The sequence below is a fragment of the Passer domesticus genome, chromosome 34 (genome assembly GCF_036417665.1).
Source record: "Passer domesticus isolate bPasDom1 chromosome 34, bPasDom1.hap1, whole genome shotgun sequence".
Taxonomy (NCBI): domain Eukaryota; kingdom Metazoa; phylum Chordata; class Aves; order Passeriformes; family Passeridae; genus Passer; species Passer domesticus.
Genome location: NC_087507.1, coordinates 49,164 through 75,440, shown reverse-complemented (window position 1 = coordinate 75,440; position 26,277 = coordinate 49,164). Strand labels below are relative to the sequence as shown.

At 50.3% G+C, this 26,277-nt stretch overlaps 1 protein-coding gene across 8 annotated transcripts in view; it reads left to right on the top strand.

Moving 5' to 3' along the window:
* The window catches only part of SMARCA4 (SWI/SNF related, matrix associated, actin dependent regulator of chromatin, subfamily a, member 4), a 70,838-nt gene extending 46,344 nt beyond the window's left edge, over positions 1–24,494 (top strand). For 3 of the 8 annotated variants that reach the window (XM_064402077.1, XM_064402075.1, XM_064402073.1), the window contains exons 27-37: positions 3,685–3,912; positions 4,205–4,291; positions 11,314–11,391; positions 14,622–14,840; positions 16,316–16,566; positions 17,695–17,803; positions 18,443–18,544; positions 19,657–19,789; positions 21,026–21,165; positions 22,284–22,576; positions 22,951–24,494. In XM_064402077.1, coding sequence (XP_064258147.1) covers positions 3,685–3,912; positions 4,205–4,291; positions 11,314–11,391; positions 14,622–14,840; positions 16,316–16,566; positions 17,695–17,803; positions 18,443–18,544; positions 19,657–19,789; positions 21,026–21,165; positions 22,284–22,316 — 1,380 coding nt within the window. In that variant the 3' untranslated portion in view covers positions 22,317–22,576; positions 22,951–24,494. Of the gene's footprint in view, positions 1–3,684; positions 3,913–4,204; positions 4,292–11,313; positions 11,392–14,621; positions 14,841–16,315; positions 16,567–17,694; positions 17,804–18,442; positions 18,545–19,656; positions 19,790–21,025; positions 21,166–22,283; positions 22,773–22,950 lie in introns of all 8 variants that reach the window. The other 5 variants (XM_064402079.1, XM_064402078.1, XM_064402076.1 and 2 more) reach the window with 4 other exon arrangements.
* The last annotated feature ends 1,783 nt before the right edge of the window (positions 24,495–26,277 follow it).

Here is a 26,277-nt window from a genome sequence, read left to right as displayed (position 1 = left end):
GGCGCAAAAGTCAACCCAAAAGGGAACTGACCCAAAAAATGGCACAAAAGTCAACCTAAAAGGGAACTGACCCAAAAAATGGCACAAAAGTCAACCCAAAAGTCAACTGACCAACCCAAAACCCAACTGACCCCAAAAATGGCGCAATAGTCAACCCAAAAGTCAACTGACCAACCCAAAACTCGACTGACCCCAAAAATGGCACAAAAGTCAACCCAAAACCCAACTGACCAACCCAAAATGTGACTGACCCCAAAAATGGCGTAAAAGTCAACCCAAAAGTCAACTGACCAACCCGAAACCCAACTGACCCAAAAAAGGGCACAAAAAAGTCAACCCAAAACCCAACTGAGCAACCCAAAACGTGACTGACCCCAAAAAATGGCACAAAAGTCAACCCAAAAGTCAACTGACCAACCCAAAACCCAACTGATGCGTCCAAAACTTGACTGACCCAAAAAATGGCACAAAAATTGACCCAAAACCCAACTGACTGACCCAAAACCCGACTGACCCAAAAACTGACATTAAAATTGACCCAAAACCCAACTGACCCAAAAAAAATGACACAAAAATCAACCCAAAACCCAACTGATTGACCTAAAACCCAACTGACTGACCCAAAACCAAACTGGCCGAAAAACTGACACAAAAATTGACCAAAACCCAACTGACCGACCCAAAACCCAACTGACAAACCCAAAAACTGACACAAAACTCAACCCAAAACCCAACTGACACAAAAATTGACCCAAAACCCAACTGACCGACCCCAAACCCAACTGACCGACCCCAAACCCAACTGACCAATCCAAAACCCAACTGACAAACCCAAAAACTGACATTAAAATTGACCCCAAACCCAACTGACCGACCCAAAACCCAATGAACCAACCCCAAACCCAACTGACCCAAAAACTGACACAAAAATTGACCCAAAACCCAACTGACCAATCCAAGACTCAGCTGACCGACCCCAAACCCAACTGACTGACCCAAAAACTGACCCAAAAATTGACCCCAAACCCAACTGACCGACCCCAAACCCAACTGACCGACCCAAAACCCAATGAACCGGCCCCAAAACCACCTGACCCAAAGAGGAGCCACGATCTTGGAATTCCATCCTGGAAAACCGCCCCCAAATCCCGATGTTTGCAGCTGGGTTTTCCCTGCTCCCTCAGAAGGAAAGAACATCCCACGATCCCGTCCTGGAATTCCCAAAACCCTCTGGGACTGCCGAGGGCGCGTCCCGCGTCTTTGAGGAGAAAAACGGAGTTTTTGGGTCTCCTCATCTCATGCTGCTCCTTCCCAGAAGAATCCTGGTCCTGGTGATGCCGTTACCCAAATTTTCCTGATCCTTGGAGATCCTCACGGTGCATCCCACGCCTTTCCCGTGGTTTATTTGGGGTTAAAAACGGCTTTTTTGGTACTTTTTGGGGTTAAAAACGGCTTTTTTGGTACTTTTTGGCCAATGTGGTGATTTCCTCCAGGACCTTCATGGTCCCACCAATCCTGTTACTCAAATTCCCAAAATCCTTGGGAATTTGGGAGCCCTCGGGGTGCATCCCACGCCTTTCCCGTGGTTTATTTGGGGTTAAAAACGGCTTTTTTTGGCACTTTTTGGGGTTAAAAACGGCTTTTTTGGTACTTTTTGGCCAATGTGACGATTTCCTCCAGGACCTTCATGGTCCCACCAATCCCATCACTCAAATTCCCATAATTTTTTGGGATCCTTGGGAATTTGGGAGCCCTTGGGGTGCATCCCACGCCTTTCCCGTGGTTTATTTGGGGTTAAAAACGGCTTTTTTGGTACTTTTTGGCCAATGTGACGATTTCCTCCAGGACCTTCATGGTCCCACCAATCCCGTTACTCAAATTCCCAGAATTTTTTGGGATCTTTGGGAGCCTTCGGGGTGCATCCCGTGTTTTTAAGGTTAAAAGTTGGATTTTGGGATCTCCATAATCCCATTCTTGGATCCCTCCGGGCTCATCCCCGTGGATTTTGAGGACAAAATTTGGATTTTTGGCGCTTCTCTTGCCAAACTTGTCCTGACCAGGAGACTTAGACGGTCCTGGTGATTCCATTCCCATCGTCTTTGGGATTCCCTGCAGATTTTGAGGACAAAACCTGGGATTTTGAGGACAAAACCTGGGATTTTGAAGACAAAACCTGGGATTTTGAGGACAAACCAGGGATTTTGAGGACAAAATTTGGATTTTTGGCACCTCTCTTGCCAAACTTGTCCTGTCCCGTGGGACTTACACGGTCCTGGTGATGTCATTGCCACATTCCCATGGGATTCCCTGCAGATTTTGAGGACAAAACCGGGGATTTTGGGGATAAATCAGGGATTTTGAGCACAAACCAGGGATTTTGAGGACAAACCCTGGGATTTTGAGGACAAAATCAGGGATTTTGAGGACAAATCAGGGATTTTAAGGATAAAACCAGGGATTTTAAGGACAAAATCAGGGATTTTGATGACAAACCTGGGATTTTAAGGACAAACCTGGGATTTTGAGGACAAAAACAGGGATTTTGAGGACAAATCAGGGATTTTAAGGAGAGAACCTGGGATTTTAAGGACAAAACCAGCGATTTTTAGGACAAACAAGGGATTTGGAGGACAAGAAGGGGATTTTTGAGGACAAAACAGGGATTTTGAGGACAAACCTGGGATTTTGAGCACAAACCTGGGATTTTTGAGGACAAAACAGGGATTTTGAGGACAAACCAGGGATTTTGAGCACGAACCTGGGATTTTTGAGGACAAAACAGGGATTTTGAGGACAAACCTGGGATTTTGAGGACAAACCTAGGATTTTGAGGACAAAACCAGGGATTTTAAGGAAAAACCTGGGATTTTGAGGACAAAACCAGGGATTTTGAGGACAAATCAGGGATTTTAAGGAGAGAACCTGGGATTTTAAGGACAAAACCAGGGATTTTTAGGACAAACAAGGGATTTGGAGGACAAGAAGGGGATTTTTGAGGACAAAACAGGGATTTTGAGGACAAACCTGGGATTTTGAGGACAAACCTGGGATTTTGAGGACAAACCAGGGATTTTGAGGACAAAATCAGGGATTTTGAGGACAAATCAGGGATTTTGAGGACAAAACCAGGGATTTTGAGGACAAACCTGGGATTTTGAGGACAAACCAGGGATTTTGAGGACAAATCAGGGATTTTAAGGATAAAACCAGGGATTTTAAGGACAAAATCAGGGATTTTGAGGACAAACCCGGGATTTTGGGGACAAAATCAGGGATTTTGAGGACAAGAAGGGGATTTTAAGGAGAGAACCTGGGATTTTAAGGACAAAATCAGGGATTTTGATGACAAACCCAGGGATTTTGAGGACAGAACCAGGGTTTTTTAGGACAAACAAGGGGATTTTGAGGACAAGAAAGGGATTTTCGAGGACCAGAAGGGGATTTTTGAGGACCAGAAGGGGATTTTCGTGGACAAGGGGATTTTCGAGGCCCAGAAGGGGATTTTGAGGACCAGAAGGGGATTTTGAGGACCAGAAGGGGATTTTGAGGACCAGAAGGGGATTTTCGAGGACCAGAAGGGGATTTTTGAGGACCAGAAGGGGATTTTGAGGACCAGAAGGGGATTTTCGAGGACCAGAAGGGGATTTCTGGTCGCCCAGAGCCATCCCCACCCCCTTCCCCCAGGACCTGCAGGCCCAGGACCGCGCTCACCGCATCGGGCAGCAGAACGAGGTCCGCGTCCTCCGCCTCTGCACCGTCAACAGCGTGGAGGAAAAAATCCTGGCAGCAGCCAAATACAAACTCAACGTGGACCAAAAAGTGATCCAGGCAGGGATGTTCGACCAGAAATCCTCCAGCCACGAGCGCCGCGCTTTCCTCCAGGCCATCCTCGAGCACGAGGAGCAGGATGAGGTGAGATCCAGAGCAGGAGGTTTTTTTTTCCCCTGGGGGAATTTTTATTTTTTGGGGGTTAGGAGGCAGAGAGAGAGAAAAAAGAAAAATACAAAAAAAAAAAAAAAAATATATATACAAACAAACCAACCCCAAGAGCAGGGAGCATGGCAGCTTGTTTGGAATTTTTTCGGGAAAGTAACGTCGGGGGTTTTAAATTTAAAAAAAAAAAAAAAAAAAAATTAAAAATAATAAAAAAAAAAAGGCGACGGATTGACAGCCCTGGAGACTGAATCCCTGTGTTTATCCACAGAGCAGACAGAGCGCGGGCAGTGGCAGCTTCCCCCACGCTGCCTCCTCCCTGTGCCTGGGCGCTGAGTCGGAGGAAGCACCTCTGAAGGTGAGCGGGGTCCTTCAGTCTCCACTGCCCATTCAATCCTCCCGCCTGCACCGCCCCGGCAGGGCTCAGCAAAGGGCCACCAGAGCAGGGACAAGGGCTGGGCACAGCCAGGAGTGAGATTGAGGTGATTAATGTGAGAGGGAAAGAGATTGGAAGGGCCAAAAGTGAGATTGAAGTGGATTGAAATGGCCAAAAGTGAGATTGAAGTGGATTGAAATGACCAAAAGTGAGATTGAAATGGCCAGAGAGCGAAAAAAATGAGATTGAAATGGTCTGAAATGGCCAAAAGTGAGATTGAAGTGGATTGAAATGGCCAAAAGTGAGATTTCAATGGTCTGAAATGGCCAAAAGTGAGATTGAAGTGGTTTGAAATAGCCAAATGTGAGATTCAAATAGTTTGGAAGGACCAAAAGTGAGACTGAAATGGCTTGAAATAGCCAAAAGTGAGATTTAAGTGGCTTGAAATAGCCAAATGTGAGATTGAAATGGCCTGAAATGATCAAAAGTGAGACTGAAATGGCCAGAAATGAGATTGAAATGGTCTGAAATGGCCAAAAGTGAGATTTCAATGGTCTAAAATGGCCAAAAGTGAGATTGAAATGGCCAAAAGTGAGATTTAAGTGGCCTGAGAGCGCAAAAAGTGAGATTTAAATGGTCTGAAATGGCCAAAAATGAGACTGAAATGGCTTGGAAGAGCCAGAAATGAGATTGAAATGGTCTGAAATGGCCAAAAGTGAGACTGAAATGGCCAGAAATGAGATTGAAATGGCACCGCCCCGGCAGGGCTCAGCCAGGGCCACCAGAGCAGGGACAAGGGCTGGGCACAGACAGGAGTGAGATTCAGATAATTCATGTAGGTTGGAAGGGCCAGAAGTGAGAATGAAGTGGATTGAAATGGCCAAAAGTGAGATTGAAATGGCCAGAGAGTGAAAAAAAAGAGATTTAAATGGTCTGAAATGGCCAAAAATGAGACTGAAATGGCTTGGAAGAGCCAGAAATGAGATTTAAATGGCTTGGAAGAGCCAGAAATGAGATTGAAATAGCTTGGAATGGCCAAAAGTAAGATTGAAATGGATTGGAAGGGCCAGAATTGAGATTGAAATGGCCAAAAGTGAGATTGAAATGGCTTGGAAGAGCCAGAAATGAGATTGAAATGGTTTGAAATGGCCAAAAGTGAGATTGAAATGGCCAGAGAGCGAAAAAAATGAGATTTAAATGGTCTGGAATGGCCAAAAGTGAGATTGAAGTGGCTTGGAACGGCCAAATATGAGATTCAAATAGCTTGGAAAGACCAAAAGTGAGATTTAAGTGGCTTGAAACAGTCAAAAGTGGGTTTGAAAAGGTCAGAAATGGCCAAAAGTGAGATTGAAATGGCTTGGAAGAGCCAGAAGTGAGATTGAAATGGTTTGAAATGGCCAAAAGTGAGATTTCAATGGCCAGAGAGCGAAAAAAATGAGATTTAAATGGTCTGGAATGGCCAAAAATGAGATTGAAGTGGATTGAAACGGCCAAAAGTGAGATTGAAATGGCTTGGAAGGGCCAGAAATGAGATTGAAATAGCTTCAAAAGGACAAAAGTGAGATTGAAATGGCCTGAGAGCGCAAAAAGTGAGATTTAAATGGTCTGAAATGGCCAAAAGTGAGATTGAAACGGCTTGAAATAGCCAGAAATGAGATTGAAGTGGTCTGAAATGGCCAAAAGTGAGATTCAAATGGCTTGGAAGGAACAAATGTGAGATTGAAATGGTTTGGAAGGACCAAAAGTGAGATTTAAATAGCTTGGAAGAGGCAGAAATGAGATTGAAATGGCCTGGAATGGCCAAAAGTGAGATTGAAATGGTTTGGAAGAGCCAGAAATGAGATTGAAATGCTTTAGAAGGGCCAAAAGTGGGATTGAGATAGCTTGAAACAGCCAAAAGTGAGATTTAAGTGGTTTGAAATGGCCAAAAGTGAGATTCAAATAGCATGGAAGGACGAAAAGTGAGATTTAAGTGGCCTGAGAGCACAAAAAGTGAGATTTAAATGGCCTGAAATGGCCAAAAGTGAGACTGAAATGGCTTGGAAGGGCCAGAAATGAATTTTAAATGGCCAGAAGTGAGATTGAAGTGGCTTGGAAGGGCCAAAAGTGAGATTTAAACAGTCTGAGAATGACAGAAATGGGATTTAAATGGTCTGAAATGGCCAAAAGTGAGATTTAAACAGCTTGGAATGACCAAAAGTGAGACTGAAGTGTCCTGAGAATGACAAAAATCAGATTTAAATGGTCTGAAATTGCCAAAAGGGAGATTGAAGTGGCTTGGAAAGGCCAAAAATGAGATTTAAATGGCTTGGAAGGGACAGAAATGAGATTGAAAGAGCTTGGAAGGGCCAGAAATTAATTTTAAATGGCCAAAAGTGAGATTTGAGTGGTTTGGAAGGACCAAAAGTGAGATTGAAATGGTCTGAAATGGCCAAAAATGAGATTCAAACAGCTTGGAAGGACCAAAAGTGAGATTTAAACAGCCTGAGAGTGCCAAAAAAGAGATTTTAAATGGCCTGGAATGACCAAAAGTGAATTAGGACTGGGCTGAAAATGCCAAAAATTGAGTGGTAATGGCTTGAAAAAGGAAAAAAATTATTTAAACCAGCCTGAAAGTGACAAAAATCAGATTAAAATCGCTTGAAAGGGGCAGAAATGGGGAAAAAACCAGCCAAAAATGAGTTAGAACCAGCATGGAAATGCCAGAAAGGAATTAAAATTAATCAAAAGTGCCAAAAATGAGTTAGAACCAGCCTGAAAGCAGCCAAAAATGAGTAAAAATATACCCAAAAATGCCAAAATGGGGAAAAAAACAGCTTGAAATTTGGAAAAGTGAGTTAAAATTTAACTGAAAAGGTTAAAAGTGAGGAAAAAAATGTCCTGAAAGTGCCAGAAATGAGTTTAAAAAAGGCTGGAAGTGAAAAAGGGGAGAGAAAATGGCCCAAATTCGGGTAAAAAAAGCACAAAAACAGCCATAAAAAAATTAAAAATCAGAAAAAAACTGCCTGAAAGTCAAAATGAGCTGAAAAAAAAAGAATAAAAATGCCTGAAAAGGAGAATTTTTTAAAATCATACTGAAACCACCCTAGAGGAAGTAAAAACTGCATAAAAACACCCCAAAAAAGGGAAAAGTGAGGTGAAAACAGCACAGAAACATCAAAAAAGGGAAAATAGGTATTGAAATACCCCAAAATGGGCAAAAAACACAGGAAAAACTCAAAAAACAAGCAAAAAATGGTGAAAATACCTAAAAACAAGTGAAAAAAAACAGTGAAAACACCCAAAAATGAGGAAAAAAAACTAAAAAAAGCCAATCTTGAAACCACCCAAAAAAGGCAAAAAACTCATTGAAAATGAGCATTAAAAAAAAACATTGAAATCACCCAAAAATGAGGAAAAAATCCAAAAAAAGCAAAAAACTCATTGAAAATGAGCATTAAAAAAATATTGAAATCACCCAAAAATGAGGAAAAAAATCCAAAAAAAGCCAATCTTGAAACCACCCAAAAAAGGCAAAAAACTCATTGAAAATGAGCATTAAAAAAATATTGAAATCACCCAAAAATGAGGAAAAAAAACTAAAAAAAGCCAACCTTGAAACCACCCAAAAAAGGCAAAAAACTCATTGAAAATAAGCATTAAAAAAAATATTGAAATCACCATAAAAGATTTAAAAATATATTTAAACCACTGAAAAATGAACAAAAAAAACCATTGAAAACAAGTTAAAAAAATTCATTGAAAGCACCCTAAAAGAAGAAAGAAATCCACGGTGAAACCACAAGAAAATGAGGAAAAAACCACATTTAAACCACCCAAAAATGAGAAAAAATCACCCAAAAATGAGGCAAAAATCCCCATGGGAACCATCCCAAAGAATTGTTGAAGCGACCCAAAAAAACCCAAAAAAAACATTGAAATCACCCAAAAAAGAGCAAAGAAATCATTGAAACCACACAAAAAATCTATTTAAACCACCAAAAAATGAGCAAAAATCCACTAAAACCACCCAAAAATGAGAAAAAAAACCAATTTAAACTACCCAAAAATGAGTAAAATAACCCCGTTAAAATCACCCAAAAATGAGCAGAAAAGCCCCATTTAAACCACCCAAAAATTAGAAAAAAAAACATTGAAACCACCCAAAAATGAGAAAAAAATGCCATTTAAACCACCCAAAAATGAGCCAAAAACCCGACTGAAATCACCCAAAAATGAGCAAAAAACCCCCATTGAAACTACCCAAAAAGAGCCAAAAAACCACTAAAATCACCCAAAAATGAGCAAAAAAAATCACTTAAACCACTCAAAAATGAGGAAAAAATAACATTTAAACCACTGAAAAATGAGAAAAAATCTGCTAAAACCACCCAAAAATGAGCCAAAAAAACCCCATTAAAATCACCCAAAAATGGGGAAAAAATGCCATTTAAACCACAAAAAAATCAGAAAAAAACCCATTGAAACCACCCCAAAATGAGCCAAAAAAAACCCCATTGAAACCACCCAAAAATGAGGAAAAAAAAGCATTGAAACCACCCAAAAAATGGACAAAAATCCACTAAAACCACCCAAAAACGAGCCAAAAAAACCCAATTAAAACCACCCACAAAAACCATTGGAACCACCCAAAAAACCTAAATTAAAGCACCCAAAACCAATCAAAAATCCACCAAAACCGCCCCAAAACGAGCCAAAAAACCCAATTTAAACCACCCAAAACTGAGCAGAAATCCACCAAAACCACCCAAAACCGGGCCAAAAAATCCCATTAAAACCACCCAAAAAACCCAAATTAAACCCCCCAAAAAACCCAATTGAAACCCCCCAAAACCCATCAAAATTCCACCAAAACCACCCAAAAACGAGGCAAAAAACCCAATTTAAATCACCCAAAAAACCCCATTTAAACCACTGAAAAATGAGCAAAAATCCACTAAAAACACCCAAAAACGAGCCAAAAAACCCAATTTAAACCACCCAAAACCCATCAAAACTCCACCAAAACCCCCCAAAAATCAGCCAAAAAACCCCATTAAAAACCCAAAACACCAAAAATCGCCCCAAACCGAGCCAAAAACCCAATTTAAACCACCCAAAAATGATCAAAAATCCACCAAAACCACCCAAAAACGAGGCAAAAAACCCAATTGAAACCACCCAAAACCCCTCAAAAATCCACCAAAAAAACCACCCAAAACTGAGCCAAAAATTCCCGTTTAAACCACCCAAAACCCATTAAAACCACCCAAAAAAAACCATTAAAACCCCCCAAAACCGATCAAAAATCCACCAAAACCGAGCCAAAAAACCCCATTTAAACCACTCAAAACCGATCAAAAATCCACAAAAACTGAGCCAAAAAATCCAATTTAAATCACCCAAAAAACCCAAATTGAACCCCCCAAAAACCCCATTTAAACCCTGAAAAACGCCAATTTAATCCCCAAAAACCCATCAAAAATCCAGTAAAACCCCCCAAAAAAGAGCAAAAAAACCCAATTTAAACCACCCAGAACCGATCAAAAATCCACCAAGACTGAGCCAAAAAACCCAATTTAAACCACCCAAAAACCCCAATTTAAACCACCCAAAACTGAGCAAAATCCACCAAAACCCCCCAAAAATCAGCTAAAAAAAAAAATTTAAACCCCCCAAAAACCCCAAATTAAATCCCCCAAAACCCCCAAATTAAATCCCCCAAAACCCCTCAAAATTCCACCAAAACCCCCCAAAACCGAGCCAAAAAAATCCCAATTTAAAGCCCCCAAAACCCATGAAAAATGCACCAAAGCCCCCCAAAAATTGAGCCAAAAATCCAAATTAAACCCCCCAAAACCTCCAATTTAAATGTCAAAAAACCCATCAAAAATCCACCAAAACCCCCCAAAAATGAGCCAAAAAACCCCATTTAAACCACCCAAAAAACCCCATTTAAACCACCCAAAAAACCCCATTTAAACCCCCCAAAAAACCCCATTTAAACCACCCAAAACCCATCAAAAATCCACCAAAACTGAGCCAAAAAACCCAATTTAACCCCCCCAAAACCCAATTTAAACCCCCCAAAACCCAATTTAAACCCCAAAAATTCCAATTTAAACCCCAAAACTCCTAAAAATTCCACCAAAACCCCCCAAAAACCGAGCCAAAAATCCAGATTTAAACCCCCCAAAAAACCCAATTTAAACCACCCAAAACCCATCAAAAATCCACCAAAACCGAGCCAAAAATCCCAATTGAAACCTCAAAAAACCCATCAAAAATCCACCAAAACCCCCCAAAAATCGAGCCAAAAATCCAAATTTAAACCCCCCAAAAACCAAGCCAAAAAATCCCAATTTAATCCACCCAAAACTGAGCAAAAATCCACTAAAACAACCCAAAACTGAGTAAAAAAACCCCCAATCTAAACCCCCCAAAACCCATCAAAAATCCACCAAAACCCCCCAAAAAACCAAGCCAAAAAATCCCATTAAAAACCCCAAAACCGATCAAAAATCCACCAAAACTGAGCCAAAACCCACAATTTAAATCACCCAAAAACCCCAATTTCAACCACCCAAAACCCATTAAAACCATCCAAAAAAAACCAATTTCAACCCCCCAAAAACCCCAATTTCAACCCCCCAAAAATCCCAATTTAAACCACCCAAAACCATCAAAAATCCACCAAAAACTCCCCAAAAATCCCAATTTAAACCACCCCAAAACCCGTCAAAAATCCACCAAAAACCCCCAATTTAAACCACCTAAAACTGAGCAAAAATCCACCAAACCCCCCAAAAACCAAGCCAAAAAAATCCCAATTTAAACCCCAAAAACCCCCTCAAAGCCCCCCAAAAATCAGCCAAAAAAAACCCCATTAAAAACCCCAAAAACGACAAAAATCGCCCCAAACCGGGGCCGGGGGCGGCGAAGCTCCGGGGGCGGGACTCGAACCCGCGGCCCGGGGGGTCCCGGGGGTCCCGGGGCCGCGGTGACGCCGAGTTTGGGTTCCGCAGGAGGAGGACGAGGTGCCCGACGACGAAACGGTGAATCAGATGATCGCCCGGCACGAGGAGGAGTTCGACCTCTTCATGGTGAGGAGGAGGAGGAGGAGCGGGGAGGAAGGGCGGGGGGGAGGAGGAGGAGATGAGGAGGAGGAGGAGGAGGAGGAGGAGGAGGAGGAGGAGGAGGAGGAGGAGGAGGAGGAGGAGGAGGAGATGAGGAGGGAGGGAAATGGAGCGTGAGGAGGAGGAGGAGGGAGGAAGGGCTGGGGAAGAGCAGGAGGAGATGAGGAGGAGGAAGAGGAGGAGGAAGAGGAGGAGATGAGGAGGAAGAGGAGGAGGAGATGAGGAGGAGGAGGAGGAGGAAGAGGAGGAGGAGATGAGAAAGGAGGGAAATGGAGCAGGAGGAGGAGGAGGAGGAGATGAGGAGGAGGAAGAGGAGGAGGAGATGAGGAGGGAGGGAAATGGAGCATGAGGAGGAGGAGGAGGAAGAGGAGGAGGAGATGAGGAGATGAGGAGGAAGAGGAGGAGGAGATGAGAAAGGAGGGAAATGGAGCGGGAGGAGGAGGAGGAGGAGATGAGGAGGAGGAAGAGGAGGAGGAGATGAGGAGGGAGGGAAATGGAGCATGAGGAGGAGGAGGAGGAGGGATGAAGATCTGAGGAAGAGGAGGAGGAGATGAGGAGGGAGGAAGGGCGGGGGGAGGAAGATCGGTCGAGGAGGAGGAGGTGAGAAAGGAGGGAAATGGAGTGTGAGGAGGAGGGAGGAAGGACGGGAGGAGGAGGAGGGAGGAAGGGCAGGAGGACGAAGATCTCCTGAGGAAGAGGAGGAGGAAACGAGGAAGGGGGGAAATGGAGCGTGAGGAGGGAGAGGAGGAGGAGGGAGGCCCCAATCCCACCTCACATAACCGTGAACCCTCAGAAGGTCCATCCCAAACCCCATCCCACCTCAGAAGATCCATCCCAAACCCCGATCCCACCTCAGAAGATCCATCCCAAACCCCGATCCCACCTCAGAAGATCCATCCCAAACCCCGATCCCACCTCAGAAGATCCATCCCAAATGTCGATCCCACCTCAGATGGCCCCGATCCCCTTTGGATCCATCCCAAACCCCATCCCACCTCAGAAGATCCATCCCAAACCCCATCCCACCTCAGAAGATCCATCCCAAACCCCGATCCCCTCAGAAGATCCATCCCAAATGTCGATCCCACCTCAGATGGCCCTGAGCCCCATCCCAAACCCCAATCCCACCTCAGATGGCCTCGATCCCCATCCCAAACCCTGATCCCACCTCAGATGGCCCCAATCCCTGATCCCACCTCAGAAGATCCATCGCAAATGTCGATCCCACCTCAGATAACCATGAATCCCTCAGAAGATCCATCCCAAACCCCATCCCACCTCAGAAGATCCATCCCAAACCCCAATCCCACCTCAGAAGATCCATCCCAAACCCCAATCCCACCTCAGAGGATCCATCCCAAACCCCGATCCCACCTCAGAGGATCCATCCCAAATGTCGATCCCACCTCAGAAGATCCATCCCAAACCCCATCCCACCTCAGAAGGTCCATCCCAAACCCCAATCCCACCTCAGAAGATCCATCCCAAATGTCGATCCCACCTCAGATGGCCCTGAGCCCCATCCCAAACCCCAATCCCACCTCAGAAGATCCATCCCAAACCCCAATCCCACCTCAGATGGCCTCGATCCCCATCCCAAACCCTGATCCCACCTCAGATGGCCCCAATCCCCGATCCCACCTCAGAAGATCCATCGCAAATGTCGATCCCACCTCAGATAACCATGAATCCCTCAGAAGATCCATCCCAAACCCCATCCCACCTCAGAAGATCCATCCCAAATCCCAATCCCACCTCAGAAGATCCATCCCAAACCCCATCCCACCTCAGAAGATCCATCCCAAACCCCATCCCACCTCAGATAACCATGAATCCCTCAGAAGATCCATCCCAAACCCCGATCCCACCTCAGAAGATCCATCCCAAACCCCATCCCACCTCAGAAGATCCATCCCAAACCCCATCCCACCTCAGAAGATCCATCCCAAATGTCGATCCCACCTCAGATAACCATGAATCCCTGAGAAGATCCATCCCAAACCCCATCCCACCTCAGAAGATCCATCCCAAACCCCATCCCACCTCAGAAGATCCATCCCAAACCCCAATCCCACCTCAGAAGATCCATCCCAAACCCCATCCCACCTCAGATGGCCTCGATCCCCATCCCAAACCCTGATCCCACCTCAGATGGCCCCAATCCCCGATCCCACCTCAGAAGATCCATCCCAAATGTCGATCCCACCTCAGATAACCATGAATCCCTCAGAAGATCCATCCCAAACCCCATCCCACCTCAGAAGATCCATCCCAAATGTCGATCCCACCTCAGAAGATCCATCCCAAATGTCGATCCCACCTCAGAAGATCCATCCCAAACCCCATCCCACCTCAGAAGATCCATCCCAAACCCCATCCCACCTCAGAAGATCCATCCCAAATGTCGATCCCACCTCAGAAGATCCATCCCAAACCCCATCCCACCTCAGAAGATCCATCCCAAACCCCGATCCCACCTCAGAAGATCCATCCCAAACCCCATCCCACCTCAGATGGCCCCAATCCCCAATCCCACCTCAGAAGATCCATCCCAAACCCCAATCCCACCTCAGAAGATCCATCCCAAACCCCAATCCCACCTCAGAAGATCCATCCCAAATCCCAATCCCACCTTAGAAGATCCATCCCAATCCCCGATCCCACCTCAGAAGATCCATCCCAAACCCCATCCCACCTCAGATAACCATGAATCCCTCAGAAGATCCATCCCAAACCCCAATCCCCTCAGAAGATCCATCCCAAACCCCATCCCACCTCAGAAGATCCATCCCAAACCCCATCCCACCTCAGAAGATCCATCCCAAATGTCGATCCCACCTCAGATAACCATGAATCCCTCAGAAGATCCATCCCAAACCCCATCCCACCTCAGAAGATCCATCCAAACCCCGATCCCACCTCAGAAGATCCATCCCAAATCCCAATCCCACCTCAGAAGATCCATCCCAAATGTCGATCCCACCTCAGATAACCATGAATCCCTCAGAAGATCCATCCCAAACCCCATCCCACCTCAGAAGATCCATCCCAAATGTCGATCCCACCTCAGAAGATCCATCCCAAACCCCATCCCACCTCAGAAGATCCATCCCAAACCCCATCCCACCTCAGAAGGTCCATCCCAATCCCCGCTCCCCCCCGAGCCGTCCCCGCCCCGTTAACCCTTCCCCGCCCAGCGCATGGACCTGGACCGGCGGCGCGAGGAGGCGCGGAACCCCAAGCGGAAGCCGCGGCTGATGGAGGAGGACGAGCTGCCCTCGTGGATCCTCAAGGACGACGCCGAGGTGGAGCGGCTCACCTGCGAGGAGGAGGAGGAGAAGATGTTCGGCCGCGGCTCGCGGCACCGCAAGGAGGTCGACTACAGCGACTCGCTCACCGAGAAGCAGTGGCTCAAGGTGGGCAGGGCTGGGGCAACGCGGGGAGGAGCCCCAATCGCCGGGGATCCCAAATCCCGAGGGTCCCAAATCCCAAGGGTCCCAAATCCCAAGGATCCCAAATCCCGAGGGTCCCGAATCCCACCATCCCAAGGAACCCAAATCCCGAGGGTCACCATCCCAAGGATCCCAAATCCCGAGGATCCCGAATCGCTGGGGATCCCAAATCCCAAGGGTCACCATCCCAAGGATCCCAAATCCCGAGGGTCCCAAATCGCTGGGGATCCCAAATCCCGAGGGTCCCAAATTGCCGGGGATCCCAAATCCCGAGGGTCACCATCCCAAGGATCCCCATCCCAAGAGTCACCAGTCCCAAGGATCCAAAATTGCTGGGGATCCCAAATCCCAAGGGTCCCGAATCCCACCATACCAAGGAACCCAAATCCCAAGGATCCCAAATCCCAAGGGTCACCATCCCAAGGATCCCAAATCCCGAGGGTCCCAAATCGCTGGGGGTCCCAAATCGCTGGGGATCCCAAATCCCAAGGGTCACCATCCCAAGGATCCCAAATCCCGAGGGTCCCAAATCGCTGGGGATCCCAAATCCCAAGGGTCACCATCCCAAGGATCCCAAATCCCGAGGGTCCCAAATCGCTGGGGATCCCAAATCGCTGGGGATCCCAAATCCCAAGGGTCACCATCCCAAGGATCCCAAATCCCAAGGATCCCAAATCCCAAGGGTCCCGAATCCCAAGGGTCACCATCCCAAGGATCCCAAATCCCAAGGGTCACCATCCCAAGGATCCCCATCCCAAGGGTCACCAGTCCCAAGGATCCCAAATTGCTGGGGATCCCAAATCCCAAGGATCCCAAATCCCAAGGGTCCCAAATCCCAAGGGGCACCAGTCCCAAGAATCCCCCATCCCAAGGGTCACCATCCCAAGGATCCCAAATCCCAAGGGGCACCAGTCCCAAGGATCCCAAATCCCAAGGATCTCCATTCCCAAGGGTCACCATCCCAAGGATCCCAAATGCCAAGGGTCCCAAATGCCAAGGATCTCCAGCCCCAAGGATCCCCAATCCCTTTGGACCCTTCAATCCCTGTAGACCCCCAACCCTTGTTGATCCCCAGTCCCAAGGATCTCCCACCCCAAGGATCCCAAATCACTGGGGATCCCAAATCCCAAGGGTCCCAAATCCCAAGGGTCCCAAATCCCAAGGGTCACCATCGCAAGGGGCACCAGTCCCGAGGATCCCAAATCCCAAGGGTCACGAGCCCCAAGGATCCCCAATCCCTGTGGATCCCCAAACCCCTTTGGCCCCCAAACCCCTGTGGATCCTGAATGCCTTTGGACCTCCAATCCCAAGGACCCCCCAATCCCAAATCCTCTCGATTGGGATGATCCCAAACCCCTTTGGCTCCCAACCCCTTTGTCCCCAAACCCCTTTGTCCCCAACCCTTTGGCTCCCAACCCCCTTTGTCCCCGCTCCCCCAGGCCATCGAGGAGGGCACCCTGGAGGAGATCGAGGAGGAGGTCCGGCAGAAGAAATCCTCGCGGAAGCGGAAGCGCGAGCCCGAGGGACCCCCGGGACCCCCGGCGGGCGCCCGCAGCCGCGACAAGGACGAGGAGAGGAGCAAGCAGAAGAAACGGGGGCGGCCCCCGGCCGAGAAGCTGTCCCCAAACCCACCGCCCCTGACCCGCAAGATGCGCAAGATCGTCGACGCCGTCATCAAGTACAAGGACAGGTGAGGAGGACACGTGGGATGGGGGGTTCCTGGGGGTTCCTGGGGGTCCCAGGTGGTCCTGAGGTTCCTGGATGTTCCTGGTCGTCATCAAGTACAAGGACAGGTGAGGAGGACACGTGGGATGGGGGGTTCCTGGGGGTTCCTGAGGGTCCCAGGTGGTCCTGAGGGTTCCTAGAGGTTCCTGGTGGTGCTGGTTGTCATCAAGTACAAGGACAGGTGAGGAGGACACGTGGGATGGGGGGTTCCTGGGGGTTCCTGAAGGTTCTTGAGTCTTCTTGAGGGTTCCTGGAGGTTCCTGGGGGTTCTGGAGGTTCTTGAGGGTTCCTGGTCGTCATCAAGTACAAGGACAGGTGAGGAGGACACGTGGGATGGGGGGTTCCTGGGGGTTCCTGAGGGTTCCTGAGGGTCCTAGGTGGTCCTGAGGTTCCTGGAGGTTCCTGGTCGTCATCAAGTACAAGGACAGGTGAGGAGGACACGTGGGATGGGGGGGTTCCTGGGGGTTCCTGGGGGGTTCTGGAGGTTCATGGAGGTTCTGGAGGTTCGGCAGGTTCCTGGTCGTCATCAAGTACAAGGACAGGTGAGGAGGACACGTGGCCGTGGGGGTTCCTGGGGGTTCCTGGAGGGTCCCAGGTGGTCCTGAGGTTCCTGAGGGTTCCTGGAGGTTCTGGAGGTTTCTGGGGGTTCCTGAGGGTTCCTGGATGTTCCTGGTCGTCATCAGGTACAAGGACAGGTGAGGAGGACACGTGGTCATGGGGGGTTCCTGGGGGTTCCTGGGGGTTCTGGAGGTTCAATGAGATGATGAGGATGACGGGTTGATGCCGATGGGATGATGATGATGAGGGTGAGTACAATGGGATGATGATGATGAGGGTGAGGATGATGAGATGATGAGGATGAGGGTGAGGACGATGAGATGTTGATGAGGATGAGTACAACAGGATGATGATGATGATGATGATGATGATGATGAGGGTGAGGACAATGGGATGATGATGATGATGAGGGGGAGGATGATGAGATGTTGATGAGGCTGAGTACAACAGGATGATGATGATGATGATGATGGTGATGATGATGATGATGGTGAGGGGAGGAAGGCCCCCCCCTCACTCCCGTTTCCCCCCGCAGCAGCAGCGGGCGGCAGCTGAGCGAGGTCTTCATCCAGCTCCCGTCCCGCAAGGAGCTCCCGGAGTACTACGAGCTCATCCGCAAGCCCGTGGACTTCAAGAAGATCAAGGTACTGAGAGATCCACCAGGATCCACTGGGATCCATTGAGATCCTCCTGGATCCACCAAGATCCACTGGGATCCTCCTGGGTCCACCAGGATCTACCTGGGTCCTCCTGGGTCCACCGGGATCCTCCTGGGTCCTCCTGGGTCCACCAGGATCCACCAGGATCCTCATGGATCCACTGGGATACACTGAGATCCTCCTGGATCCACCAGGATCCTCATGGGTCCACCTGGATTCACCGGGATCCTCCTGGATCCACCAGGGTCCTCCTGGATTCTCCTGGATCCACCAGGATCCTCATGGGTCCACCTGGATTCACCGGGATCCTCCTGGATTCTCCTGGGTCCACCAGGATCTACTGAGATCCTCCTGGGTCCTCCTGGATCCACTGGGATGCATTGGGATCCACCCGGATCCACCGGGATCCTCTTGGGTCCACCGGGATCCACTGAGATCCTCCTGGGTCCAGCAGGATCCTCCTGGATCCACCGGGGTCCTTCTGGGTCCACCAGGATCCTCATGGATCCACTGGGATACACTGGGATCTTCCTGGGTCCACCAGGATCTACCAGGATCCACTTAGATCCACCAGGGTCCTCCTGGGTCCTCCTGGTTCCTCCCTGACCCGGTTCCTGCCGCCAGGAGCGGATCCGGAACCACAAGTACCGGAGCCTGAACGACCTGGAGAAGGACGTGATGCTGCTGTGCCAGAACGCGCAGACCTTCAACCTGGAGGGGTCTCTGGTAGGGACAGATGTCACCTTGGGGACACCTGGGGTGGCATCTGGGGTGGGATGGACTGGGATGGACTGGGATGGGCTGGGATGGGCTGGAGAAGGACGTGATGCTGCTGTGCCAGAACGCGCAGACCTTCAACCTGGAGGGCTCCCTGGTAGGGACAGATGTCACCTTGGTGACACCTTTGGTGACATCTGGGGTGGGATGGCACCTTGGGTGACATCTGGGATGGACTGGGATGGACTGGGATGGGCTGGAGAAGGACGTGATGCTGCTGTGCCAGAACGCGCAGACCTTCAACCTCGAGGGCTCCCTGGTAGGGACAAATGTCACCTTGGGGACACCTGGGGTGACATCTGGGGTGACATCTGGGGTGGCATCTGGCTGGGGTGGCACCTGGGATGGCCTGGAGTGACCAGAGTGACCAGGGATGACCAGGAGTAACCTGGAATGACCAGGGATGTCCTGGAATGACCAGGGTTGACTGGGGATGGCCAGGGGTGACCTGGAATGACCAGGGATGACCAGAACTGACCAGGGGTGACCAGAGTGACCAGGACTGGCCTGACTGACCAGAAATGACCAGGAGTGACCAAGCGTGACCAGGATTGACCAGGGGTGACCAGAGTGACCAGGGGTGACCAGAGTGACCAGGACTGACCAGGGGTGACCAGAGATGACCAAAGGTGACCAGGAGTGACCAGGGATGACCAGGACTGACCAGAGTGACCAGGGATGATCAGGGGTGACCAGGAGTGACCAGAATGACCAGGGATGATTAGGACTGACCAGGGGTGACCAGAGTGACCAAAGGTGACCAGGGGTGACCAGGGATGACCAGGACTGACCAGAGTGACCAGGGATGATCAGGGGTGACCAGAGTGACCAAAGGTGACCAGGGGTGACCAGGGGTGACCAGGACGGACCAGAGTGACCAGGGATGATCAGGGGTGACCAGGGATGACCAGAGATGACCAGGGGTGACCAAGAATGACCAAGAATGACCAGAACTGACCAGGGGTGACCAGAGATGACCAGAGTGACCAGGGATGATCAGGGGTGACCAGAGGTGACCAAAGGTGACCAGAGTGACCAGAGTGACCAGGATTGCCCCGCAGATCTACGAGGACTCCATCGTGCTGCAGTCGGTGTTCACCAGCGTGCGGCAGAAGGTGGAGAAGGAGGAGGAGAGCGACGGCGAGGAGAGCGAGGAGGAGGAGGAGGGAGAGGAGGAAGGATCCGAGTCCGAGGGTGGGCCGGGGGCTGGGGTCCCTGGGATCCGTGGGGTGGGATCCGTGGGGTGGGATCCATGGGATTGATGGGATTGATGGGATGGGATCAATGGGATTGATTGAATGGGATCAATGGGATGGGGTCAGGATGGGATCAATGGGATTCATGGGATGGGATCAGGATGAGATCAATGGGATGGGATCTGGGATGGGATCAGAGGCTCAGGATCACTGGGATGGGATCGGGATGGGATCTGGGATGGGATTGGGATGGGATCACTGGGATGGGATCAGGATGGGATCAGAGGCTCGGGGTCACTGGGATGGGATTGGGATGGGATCAGGATGGGGTCAGAGGCTGACCGGGAGCTCGGGGTCACTGGGTTGGGGTCAATGGGATCCATGGGATGGGATCAATGGGATTCATGGGATGGGATCAGGATGAGATCAATGGGATGGGATCTGGGATGGGATCAGAGGCTCGGGATCACTGGGATGGGGTCACTGAGATGGGATCAATGGGATGGGGTCACTGGGATGGGATCTGGGATGGGATCAGAGGCTCGGGATCACTGGGATGGGGTCACTGAGATGGGATCAATGGGATGGGGTCAGGATGGGGTCAGAGGCTCAGGCTGACCAGGAGCTCGGGGTCACTTGGATGGGATCTGGGATGGGATCAGTGGGATGGGATCTGGGATGGGGTCACTGGGATGGGATTGGGATGGGATCTGGGATGGGATCATTCAGAGCCTCAGGCTGACCGGGAGCTCGGGGTCCCTGGGATGGGATCTGGGATGGGGTCGGGATGGGATCACTGGGATGGGGTCACTGGGATGGGATCACTGGGATGGGGTCACTGGGATGGGATCACTGGGATGGGATCGGGATGGGGTCAGAGGCTGACCCGGAGCTCGGGGTCCCTGGGATGGGATCAATGGGATCCATGGGATGGGATCAATGGGATCAGGATGGGGTCAGAGGCTGACCCGGAGCTCGGGGTCACTGGGATGGGATCAATGGGATCCATGGGATGGGATCAATGGGATCGGGATGGGGTCAGAGGCTGACCCGGAGCTCGGGGTCACTGGGATGGGATCAATGGGATCCATGGGATGGGATCAATGGGATCGGGATGGGGTCAGAGGCTGACCCGGAGCTCGGGGTCACTGGGATGGGATCAATGGGATCCATGGGATGGGATCAATGGGATCGGGATGGGGTCAGAGGCTGACCCGGAGCTCGGGGTCCCCAGCCCGCTCGGTGAAGGTGAAGATCCGCCTGGGCCGCAAGGAGAAGGTTCCGGAACGCGGGAAGGGGCGGCGCCGGGGGGGGCGCGGGGGGCGCCCCAAGCCCCTCCTGAGCGACGACGAGAGCGAGGACGAGCAGGAGGAGGTGAGGGGGCCCGGGGACCCCCAGATCCCATCCTGACCCCCAAATCCTGATCCCCCCAATCCTGAACCCCAAATCCCATCCTGAACCCCAAATCCTGACCCCAAATCCTGACCCCAAATCCTGATCCCCAAATTCCATCCTGAACCCCAAATCCTGACCCCAAAATCCTGGCCCTCAAATCCTGGCCCCCAAATCCTGATCCCCCAAATCCTGGCCCCCAAATCCTGAATCCCCCAAATACGGAACCCCAAATCCCATCCTGAACCCCAAATACTGATCCCCAAATCCTGAACCCGAAATCCCATCCTGACCCCCAAATCCAAATCCTCAAATCCTGATCCCCCAATCCCATCCTGACCCCAAATCCTGATCCCTCAAATCCTGAACCCCAAATCCTGAACCCCAAATCCTGATCCCCCAAATCCTGATCCCCCAAATCCTGACCCCCAAATCCTGAACCCGAAATCCCATCCTGACCCCAAATCCTGACCCCCAAATCCTGACCCCAATTCCTGACCCCCAGATCCTGGCCCCCAAATCCCATCCTGAACCCCAAATCCTGACCCCCAAATCCTGAACCCCAAAATCCCGAACCCCAAATCCTGAACCCCAAATCCCGAACCCCAAATCCTGAACCCCCCAAACCCCAAATCCCGAACCCCAAATCCTGAACCCCCAAATCCCAAACCCCAGACCCCAAACCCCAAATCCCGAACCCCAAATCCTGAACCCCCCAAACCCCAAATCCCGAACCCCAAATCCTGAACCCCCAAATCCCAAACCCCAGACCCCAAACCCCAAATCCCAAACCCCAAATCCTGATCCCAAATCCCAAACCCCAAATCCTGACCCCCAAAATCCCGAACCCCAAATCCCAAACCCCAAATCTTGAATCCCCCAAACCCCAAAATCCCAAATCCCAAACCCCAAATCCTGAATCCCCCAAATCCCAAACCCCAGACCCCAAACCCCAAATCCTGAATCCCCCAAATCCCAAACCCCAAATCCTGAACCCCAAATCCTGAATCCCCCAAACCCCAAAATCCCAAACCCCAAATCCCAAACCCCAAATCTTGAATCCCCCAAATCCCAAATCCCGACCCCTTCTCCCCCTCCAGGATCGCTCCGGCAGCGGCACCGAGGACGACTGACCCCAAACATTCCACGGCTCCAGACCTCTGTACCCCCCAAAACCCCCCCCGAGCCCCCCAGAAATCCCCCCAAATTCCCCCTCCCCCGTAGCTCCGACGGCAGCGACGCCGGAATTCCCGAAAAATCCCAAAAATCCTGAAAATCCCCCAAAAACAACCCCAACCCTGCCCGTATTTATACCAGAGCCGGCGCTGGGTCAGCCCAGGGGGGGCTGGGTTGGCCTGGGGGGTCCAGCTGGGCTTGGCCCGGGTTGGCCCAGGTGGTCCCAGATTGTCCCAGATCCGGATTGTCCCAAATTTGGAGGGTCCAGACCATCCTGGGTGGTCCTAAATCCATCCTGGGTCGTCCTAAATCCATCCTGGGTGGTCCTAAACCTTCTTGGATCAACAAAAATCCATCCTGGATCATCCTAATTCCATTCTGGGCTTGGCCCGGGTTGGCCCAGGTGGTCCCAGGTTGTCCCAGATCCAGATTGTCCCAAATTTGGAGGGTCCAGACCATCCTGGGTGGTCCCAAATCCATCCTGGGTTGATCCTAAATCCATCCTGGATCATCCTAAATCCATCCTGGATTAGCCCAGGAGGTCCTGGGTTGGCCTGGGGATCCAGCTGGGCTTGGCCCGGGTTGGCCCAGGTGGTCCTGGGTCCAGATTGTCCCAAATTTGGAGGGACAGACCAACCTGGGTGGTCCCAAATCCATCCTGGGTTGATCCTAAATCCATCCTGGATAATCCCAAATCCATCCCAGGTCAGCCCAGGGGGGCCTGGGTTGGCCTGGGGGGTCCAGCTGGGCTTGGCCTGGGTTATTTCAGGTGGTCCCAGATCCAGATTGTCCCAAATTTGGAGGGTCCAGACCAACCTGGGTGGTCCTAAATCCATCCTGGGTGGTCCTAAATCTTCTTGGATCAACAAAAATCCATCCTGGATCATCCTAATTCCATTCTGGGCTTGGCCCGGGTTGGCCCAGGTGGTCCCAGGTTGTCCCAGATCCAGATTGTCCCAAATTTGGAGGGTCCAGACCATCCTGGATCGTCCTAAACCTTCTTGGATCACCTTAAATCCATCCTGGATAAGCTTAAACCCACCGGGATCATCTTAAACCCTCCTGGATCATCCTAAATCCATCCTGGGTTGGTCCTAAACCCATCCTGGATCATCCTAAATCCTCTTGGATCACCCTAAATCCATCCTGGGTGGTTCTAAATCCTCTTGGATCATCTTAAACCTTCTTGGATCATCCTAAATCCATCCTAGGTTGGTCCTAAAACCTTCTGGATCATCTTAAACCCTCCTGGATCATCCTAAATCCATCCTGGGTTGGTCCTAAATCCATTCTGGGTCATCCTAAATCCTCCTGGATCACCTTAAATCCATCCTGAGTTGGTCCTAAATCCTCTTGGATCATCTTAAATCCTCTTGGATCATCCTAAATCCATCCTATGTTGGTCCTAAATCCATCCTGGGTTATCCTAAACCCTCCTGGATCATCCTAAATCCATCCTGGATCATCTTAAACCCTCCTGGGTTGGTCCTAAATCCATCCTGGATCACCCCAAATCCATCCTGGATCACCTTAAACCCATCCTGGATAAGCTTAAACCCATCTTGGATCATCCTAAATCCACCCTGGGTGATCCTAAACCCACCTGGATCATCCTAAATCCTCTTGGATCTTCTTAAATCCATCCTGGGTTGGTCCTAAATCCATCCTGGATCATCCTAAACCCTTCTGGATCATCCTAAATCCTCTTGGATCTTCTTAAATCCATCCTGGGTTGGTCCTAAATCCATCCTGGATCATCTTAAACCCATCTGGATCATCCTAAATCAATCCTGGATCATCCCAAATCCATCCTGGGTGGTCCTAAATCCTCTTGGATTATCCCAAATCCATCCTGGATCTCCTTAAATCCATCCTGGGTTGGTCCTAAATCCATCCTGGATCATCTTAAACCCATCTGGATCATCCCAAACCCACCCTGGGTCACCCTAAGTCCACCCTGGATCAGCTGAGCTCAGCCTTGGACAGTCCCGGATCATCTCCCCCCATCCTGGGTGGTCCCGGCCCCTCCCCCACCCCCCCCACCCCCCACCCGGCCCCTCCCCCCGGCGCTGTCGCTGCCCCTGGATTCCCAGCAGCCGAGAATTAATTAATAAATTAATCCAACGGGAGCCGAGTCCACAATTAATTCATGAGTTAATTAATCCGGGGCGGGGGGGGGGATTGGGGTTCCTGAGGAGTTTTTGGGGCGGTTTGGGGGATTTTGGGGTTCCTGAGGAGTTTTTGGGGTGGCTTTGGGGATTTTGGGGTTCCTGAGGAGTTTTTGGGGCGGTTTGAGGGATTTTGGGGCTCGCTGGGGGGGGGGGAAATTTGGGTTCCAGAAGAGTCTCGGGGTCGTTTTTGGGGGTGACTTTGGGGATTTTGGGGTTCCTGAGGAGTTTTTGGGGTGGCTTTGGGGATTTTGGGGTTCCTGAGGAGTTTTTGGGGTGACTTTGGGGATTTTGGGGTTCCTGAGGAGTTTTTGGGGTGACTTTGGGGATTTTGGGGTTCCTGAGGAGTTTTTGGGGGCAGTTTGGGGGATTTTGGGGCTCCCTGGGGAGGGAAATTTGACTTTCTGAGGCGATTTTGGGGCTCCCTGAGGCGATTTTGGGGCTCCCTGAGGGGGGAAATTTGGGTTCCAGAAGAGTCTTGGGGGCGTTTTTGGGGTGACTTTGGGGTTCCTGAGGAGTTTTTGGGGTGACTTTGGGGATTTTGGGGCTCCCTTGGGGAGGTTTTGGGGCTCCCTGAGGGGGGAAATTTGGCTTCCTGAGGAGTTTTTGGGGTGATTTTGGGACTTTTGGGACTCCCTGAGGGTTTGGGGTGACCCCGGGGGGGAAATTTGGGTTCCTGAGGCGATTTTGGGGCTCCCTGAGGGGGGAAATTGGGGTTCCGGAAGAGTCTCGGGGTCGTTTTTGGGGTGACTGGGGATTTTTGGGGTTCCTGAGGAGTTTTTGGGGATGATTTGGGGATCCCTGGGTGGAATTTGGAGTTCCAGAGGAGTTTTTGGGGCGATTTTGGGGCTCCCTGGGAATGGAAAATGGGAAAATGGAGCCCCTTCCTCCTTTTCCCTCCCTTTATCCCGGATTTCCTCCAATTATCCTGGTTTTTCCCTCCCGCTTTTCCTCCCTTTATCCCGGTTTCCTCTCCGAATTTTCCCGCCCCTCATTCCCGGTTTTCCCTCCCTCATTCCCGGTTTTCCTTTCCCTCATTCCCGGATTTCCCTCCCGCTTTTCCTCCCTTTATCCCGGTTTCCCTCCCGGTTTTTCCCACCCTCATTCCCGGTTTTCCCTCCCGCTTTTCCTCCGTTTTTTTCCGGATTTCCCTCCCGGTTTTTCCCTCCCTCATTCCCGATTTTCCTTTCCCTCATTCCCGGTTTTTCCCCTCTCCCTTTTCCTCCCTTTATCCCGCATTTCCCTCCCGGTTTTCCCTCCCTCATTCCCGGTTTTCCCTCCCGCTTTTCCTCCCTTTATCCCGGTTTTCCCTCCCGGTTTTCCTTCCCTCATTCCCGGTTTTCCCTCCCGCTTTTCCTCCGTTTTCCCTCCCGCTTTTCCTCCCTTTATCCCGCATTTCCCTCCCGCTTTTCCTCCGTTTTTCCCGGTTTCCCCACCCGCTTTTCCTCCCTTTATCCCGGTTTTCCCTCCCGGTTTTCCTCCCTCATTCCCGGATTTCCCTCCCGGTTTTCCTCCGTTTTTCCCGGTTTCCCTCCCGGTCTCCCCACCCCGTTTTCCTCCCTTTATCCCGGATTTCCCTCCCGTTTTCCCCTCCCGGTTTTCCCCCGTTTTTCCCGGATTTCCCCCCCGCTTTTCCCCCGTTTTTCCCGGATTTCCCCCCCGCTTTCCCTCCGTTTTTCCCGCTCCTTTTCCCGCCCCTTTTCCCGCCCCCATTCCCGCTTTTCCCGCCCCTCCCTCGCCCTTTTTGAAC